Raw genomic sequence first — 6,682 nt, forward strand, 5'->3', positions numbered from 1 at the left:
TTGAGCCCAGGAGTTTGAGGTTGCTGTGAGCTAAGATGACTCTAGCCACGGCACTCTAGCCTAGGCAACACAGTAAGACTTTGTCTCAAAAAAAAAAAAAAAAATCAGAAGCTCCAACATGATTAGTAATGCCTTTAAAATTCTGAAGGAAACTGATTTAAACCTAGAATTCTATGCCCAGTGAAGTTATCAACTACGTGTATGGGTAGAATAATAGTACTTTCACACTTAGAAAGTCTCAAAAATGTTCTTCCCATGCTTTCTTTTTCAGAAGCTAATGGAGGATGTGCTCCTCCAAAACCAGAGAGTAAATCTTGAAAGAGAAAGACATGGTACCCAGAAAACAAGTGATCCATTTCAGGAGAGAGACATGGGGGACCCATGGAATGATAGTGAAGGGAAGCCCCAGGATGACATGTGTACAGTGGCCTGGAAGTAGCTAGTCCAGGTATGGAGGGGTACGGGAGAGAGATCTCCAAGAAAAATACGAAATTGGTAGATGGTACAATGTATCCAAACATACTGAAAAGAGATTTTATACCTCTGGTAGGGACTTGAGAGATGTGTTACTGAAAGAAACAGTAAAAACAAACAAACAAACTAACTAAAATATGAGACAATTTTTAACTCCAAGAAAAGAAAATCATATTTTAGAGGAAAGGGATTGTAAATAATATTTGCATCACTACAATAATGTAAGCACAATATTAATTGAACTAGCAATCCTGTTACAGTATGCTGGAATGATAGAAAAGGAGAAAAGTGGGTGTCTGTTTACCTGTGAGGACTGTGTGCGTCTGTGCGTGTGTGTGTGTGTGTGTGTGTGTGTGTGTGTGTGTGTGTTTCTGTGTGGTTGAGGGAAGAGTTGAAAGAGAGCTACAGGGGGAGCGGAGATTAAAACTTACCCGTTGGGTAGGTTGATCACTGTCCTGGGGTCGGGCACACTGAAAGCCCTGACTTTAGCATTATAGAATGTATCCATGTAACAAAAACTTTTGTACTCCCTTTATATTTTAAAATTTTAAAAAGGGAAGCATTACTAATGGACGCTGAATGAGAGCAGGAAAAAAGAGAGCTACATTGTTGTATTATATACTTGAAAGTCAATAAATAATTACTGAATCTGAAAAAAATCAAGAAATAGTTGTATATTATTATTTAAGGTATATTATTATTTATAATGTTATTATGTACATTATTATTTAAGACTATGAAGGTAAATACCAGGAGAAACAGATAAATGAATTGGAAGTGGAGGCCTCTAGGAGTGGTAATCACAGGTGAGTGATAGGGCAGATGACCAGTGTTTTTCATTATAGCCTCATTTTATTTAAAAAATAATAAATCCCTGGGACATAATAAATGCCCAATATCTAATGGCTACCACTTTCAAAAAATCAGTAATTTCCTTATATATCAGAAATTTCTGGTTATATTCCTACAAGAAAAAAAAAGAATCCATTTACATTAATTTCAAACAACTATAAAATAGCTATTAATTACCCTAACAAAAATTGTGTGGGATCTGTGAAGAAAAATACAAAACTCAACTGAGAAATATACAAACCTAAACAAATAGAGAGACATGTCATATCCATAGATGGGAAGAGAAGATGCCAATTCATCCCAAAACAACTAATAGTTTGAATGTAATCCCAATCAAAATACCAGTTGTTGTTTTCTTTTTGTTTTTTAGCAATTTGAAAACAATTATTCTGAAATTCCCTGACTTCAGCATTATACAATTCATCCATGTAACAAAACACATGTACCCCCTAAACCTATTGAAATTTTAAAAAATTATTCTGAAGTGAACCTGAAAAAATAAACAGGCAAGATCAATTAAGAACATTCTGAAAAAGAATATAAGTGTAAAACGTATCCACATTAAATCATATAAAGTTCCAATAATAAAAAGCAACTTGCAAGAGTAAGCAGATCAACAGAACAGAATGAGTCTCCCCAAAACAGAGCCTAATTATATGATGGAGAAACTATCCTACAGCCCGTATGGCATAGAGGTAAAGAATATGGATTTGGGGAGACAAACCACCTGAGTTCAAACCCTGTCTCTGCCACTTACTATCTGTGTAACCTTGTGCAAGTCATATAACCATTTGTGCCTCAGTTTTCTCATCTCTAAAATGGAAATAATAAATGTATTCACCTGGATGACCGGCAAAACATTCAGAACAGAGCCTGGCACATAGCAAATGCTAAGTATTTGCTGTTACGATGTTTGCTACCGCAAGTCAACATGGCCAGCTTCATAAGTGTATGACCTGTGCAGTCACACAGGGCCCTGCTCTTAGAAGGACCCACATACTGGTTAAGGCTCTGCTGTCACCATCTTAAAATTCTTTAGAAGTTTTGAACAAGGGTCCCTACATTTTTATTTTGTACTGGACCCTGCAAATTATGTAGCAAGTCCTGCAAGTCAATCAGGAAAAGGATGAATTATTCAACAAATGGTGTTAGGAAAATTGATATTCCAAGTTAGGTTCTCATTTCACACCATGTGGCACAGTAAAAACATAACCATACAGTTTAAATAAAAACTACGTGTTCTGAATTTGAATAAGAAGTACTGAATTGAACACATGATAAATTTCATCTTTAAAAAGTAATGATAGGCTGGGCATAGTGGCTCATGCCTGTAATCCCAGCCCTTTGAATTACAAAGCAGAGGTGGGAGGATTGCTTGAGGCCAGGAGTTCAAGAGCAGCCTGGGCAACATAGCAAGACCCCCGTCTTTGCAAAAAAAATTGTTTTAATTATTATAGCTAGTGGTGGTGGCACGTAACTATTGTCTCAGCTACTCCAGAGGATGAGGCAAGAGGATGAGTTGAGCCCGGGAGTTTGAGGTTACAGTGAGCTAGGGTCACGCCACTGCACTCCAGCCTAGGCAACAGAGCAAGACCCTGTGTCTACCAAAGAAAAAGTAATAATATATATTTCCTAATACTGTTCCCTGAATAGGCCTAGAAACAAGAACTCAATAGCAAAGAGCACTCCTAGCAACTGGGGGTAGTTGTGTAATATCATTTCCCATTAAAGGGAACTATGGTTCTTTGGAGACATGGCTCATTCCAGGTCCTGCACAGAAAATGTACAAGATGAGACTTGTCAGAAGCCTTGAGCAGGATATTTACGTCAACATCATGTCATATCAGAAAATGTGGAAATTAGCGAAGCCTATGTGGACGTGTTAACTATAAGAGCTTCCCCCTGGCCGAAGATGGCACAGTTTGACCATCAATAAGAACAATAACCACGAAAGGTAGAAACTTATTGTGTATGTTTAACTGCATGAGTTCATAATGGTATTCAAAAAAGAAAAAACATAATAGTCATCCAAAAGAACCAACTCATTATTTTGAAAACTGGCAAATACAGACCAAAAATCAAGCATTTATCCTGCCATTACTATATGAAATTAACCTCTGGTTAATCAAATAGATGATGAAAGGAAGTTTCCCTGTGTAGAAGAATTCCAGCTAATAAAAGAAGAAAAGTGAGAATATCACAGTTTTACATATTTATGACATAATGAATCTAAGTAGCATCTAGCATAGTGGTTGGCAAATGTTGAGAGTCTGCATAATGTGGACTTGGGAGCCAGATAGTCTGAATTTGAATCTTGGCTCTTCTTTTCACTAACTAAATGACTCTGGACAAGTTACTTACCCTCTTCTTGCCTAATTGACTTCATCTGTAAATTGGGGGTGAAGATAATACCCACCTCAGAGTGAGTTGCAATGAATATTGAGTGAAAGAACATCAGTTAAGGTCTCAGAATAATGCCTGGCACAGAGTAAAAACTTGATAAATATTTAACATTATTAAATGCTCAATAAATAATTACTGATGGAACAAGTGTCTGGCACATGAGAAAAACTTAGTAAATATTTTTTGAAAGAAGAGAAAATAAGATTTTTCTTCTTTAGTAAATTTTCCTATTAAGATAGTACCAGATGTATTAATTTGGACATGTCGTTAATTATTCTAAAAATTATGGCTCAATAATATGCTTAAGAAAAGTACAAAAAAAAAGTTTCAGAGTTTTTTCACTTCTTCAGCAGGCAGTGCCTTCAATCGTAAAGTGAGGAATTGAATTAGACAGGGTCCAAGGTCTCTTCCAACTCCAACAACATGTTATTTGTCCTTAGGAAACAAACTAGATATAACAACAGAGAAGACCATTTTACATGGAGGCATGAAACCTTTGAATGTGTAAGTTTCCATTAAAAAGAAAAGGAACAAAGAGAATATTCCATTGATTACCAAAATTCGTCTTTATTATGTGACAACATCGGTTTGAACTGTGGCAGTGTATTTTTATTAATTTGATGAAATTTGGCTCTCTCATAAACTATACACAAAGGTCATAGAAAATTTAATCTGTGAGAAATGGCTAGTTTTATCTTGGCATTTAAACAGGCCTAATGTGAGCTTCTAGAAGGTGATTGATAATAGAATCAGTAATGTCTCCTACAAGAGATTCAACACCTTCAAATAATACTCCTAGCAATTAGAAGAAAAGACTCAGCTGTTTAAAATATTTTTAGTTACAAAGTAATGCATATACATTTAAATACAATAACTTAATGTTTTAAAATCGATTTATTATTATGATTAAGCAATTATTAAATTATTTAATAATAAAAAGTGAATATGTTCCAAACACCCTTCCTGCCATGTTTATTTTCCAAAGGTAGCAAATGTTAACAATTTGTTCCACATATTTCTATGCACATGCATCAACAAAAAATATGTATATATGCACCTGTTATTAATGGTATTTGTAAAGTGTTACTTTTTCTTGCCATTTTAGTGTTACCACAGGCAGTCACCCAGTTCGAAGAGCTGGTTGGTATGGCGGAAGCCCTGCTTAAGGGTGGAGGAACCATGTCTACATCCGCGTCTACCCTCTGGAGAGCGACAAACAACTCCTCCCCAGATTCATTTGCTTCAACATGTAGTAACTCTAATTCTAATTCTAGTTCACCCATTTCCTTGAAAGCTGAGGAAGAGCATCATACTGATGAGAAACAGGTCAGTTGGAATCCCTGCCCTGTTGTTGTTTGGAATATAGTTAAATACTAAAAGCAAAACAAGAATAGAAAAAAATTCTCCAGGTAAGTTTAGGTCACAACCATAATATTCCTATTGCACAAGACTATTTTCTTTTTACAACGAAAACTAATATTTGTGAAACAAATACCCAACTTAAAGGCAAATTTTTGACAAAGATGAAGCTATTAAATTATATAATTCCTAAACCAGTGACAGAAGAATACCTGTGCTTTTAAGGGCTATAAAATTTAGTATCATTGGGAGGTAATTTTCAGCCTTAGCATGCTGGCTGAACACAATTCTTTTTCTATTTTCCCAATTTCTCTTCATAAAGAACAGAAGCTAAAAAGACAAGAGTTGTATAAGAATCGGGTATCAGCCTCAGAAAACACACCATCAAAAGTGAGAATTAAATATTAACTAACAATCTAACATTCAGAGTATTGCAATCTTAGTGTATCAGTTCCCTTTTGCTATGTAACCGATTGCCACAAATTTAGTGACTTCAAGCAACACAAATTTATTATCTCAGAGTCCAACAGGGTTAGAAGTCCTGTCAGGTCTCTCTGGACTAAGACTAAGTTGTTGGCAGGGGCGTCCTTCTGGAGGCTCCAGGGGAGAGTCTGTTTCCTGCTCATTCAGGCTGTTGTAGATTTCAATTTCTTGTGGTTGTAGGATTGACTCCCCCGTTTTCTTGCTGTCTGTAAACTGAAGGTCGTTCCCACTTCTAGAGGCGATCATACTCCTTGGTTCATGGTCCATTTCCGCCATCTGCAAAGCCAGCAACAGCGGGTCAACTCTTCGAATTTTCCTTCTGTCTCTTTTTTCTGATTCACACTTCCCCCTCCCTCTTCTCCTTTTAAGGATGTCTGTGATTAGATTTGCCCCTCCTGGATAATCCAGGATAATCTCCCGACTCAAGGTACTTAACTTCAATCACAACTACAAAATTGTTTTGCCCTGCGAGGTAACGTATTACATGTTCAGGGCATTAGGATGCGGTCTTCTTCAGAAAGCCATTATTCTGCCTACCCCACTTAGTATGAAGTGGTGTGTGTGGGACTAATTCTTAAAGCATCAAATCCATGACAAGAATTTGTATAGACCCTAGAACAAATACCTCATAAATATTGCAAGTTATCGCAAAGATAACGTTTAACTCCAACCCCTGAAATGTAAAATATATGTTAAAAGTATAATACATCACCTTAAAGAATGTTGATATTGTTTTCTGGTATGTCTGAACTCAATTAGTAATACATTTCTCCAGATAATCACTTTCTTTTTCCAATTTCAATTATTGTTTTCTTTTTTAGTTCAAGATTGAAAAATGGCAGATTGCCCGTTGTAATAAGAGCAAGCCTCAGAAGTTTATTAATGATTTAATGCAAGTACTTTACACAAATGAATATATGGCCACACACAGCCTGACGGGGGCAAAATCTTCTACTTCACGGGACAAAGCCGTTAAACCAGCTATGAACCAGAATGAAGTTCAAGAAATCATAGGTGATAATACAATTGCGTTATATTGTCCTATGAATTTAAAATTATGTTACAATTCAAGGTCAAGTTATTTTTTCGTGGTCCTTTTTTTAAAATTTAT

The 6,682-nt window shown here is 36.0% G+C and overlaps 1 protein-coding gene across 1 annotated transcript in view; it reads left to right on the forward strand.

The window, feature by feature from the left end:
- The window catches only part of BEND6 (BEN domain containing 6), a 96,694-nt gene that overhangs the window by 66,219 nt on the left and 23,793 nt on the right, over positions 1-6,682 (forward strand). The window contains exons 4-5 of the mRNA XM_012648722.1: positions 4,835-5,055; positions 6,393-6,585. Of these exons, the coding sequence (XP_012504176.1) occupies positions 4,835-5,055; positions 6,393-6,585 (414 nt within the window). The remainder of the gene's footprint in view (positions 1-4,834; positions 5,056-6,392; positions 6,586-6,682) is intronic.

The sequence above is a fragment of the Propithecus coquereli genome, unplaced genomic scaffold, assembly GCF_000956105.1.
Source record: "Propithecus coquereli isolate 6110/MARCELLA unplaced genomic scaffold, Pcoq_1.0 Scaffold292, whole genome shotgun sequence".
In the NCBI taxonomy this organism is placed as follows: domain Eukaryota; kingdom Metazoa; phylum Chordata; class Mammalia; order Primates; family Indriidae; genus Propithecus; species Propithecus coquereli.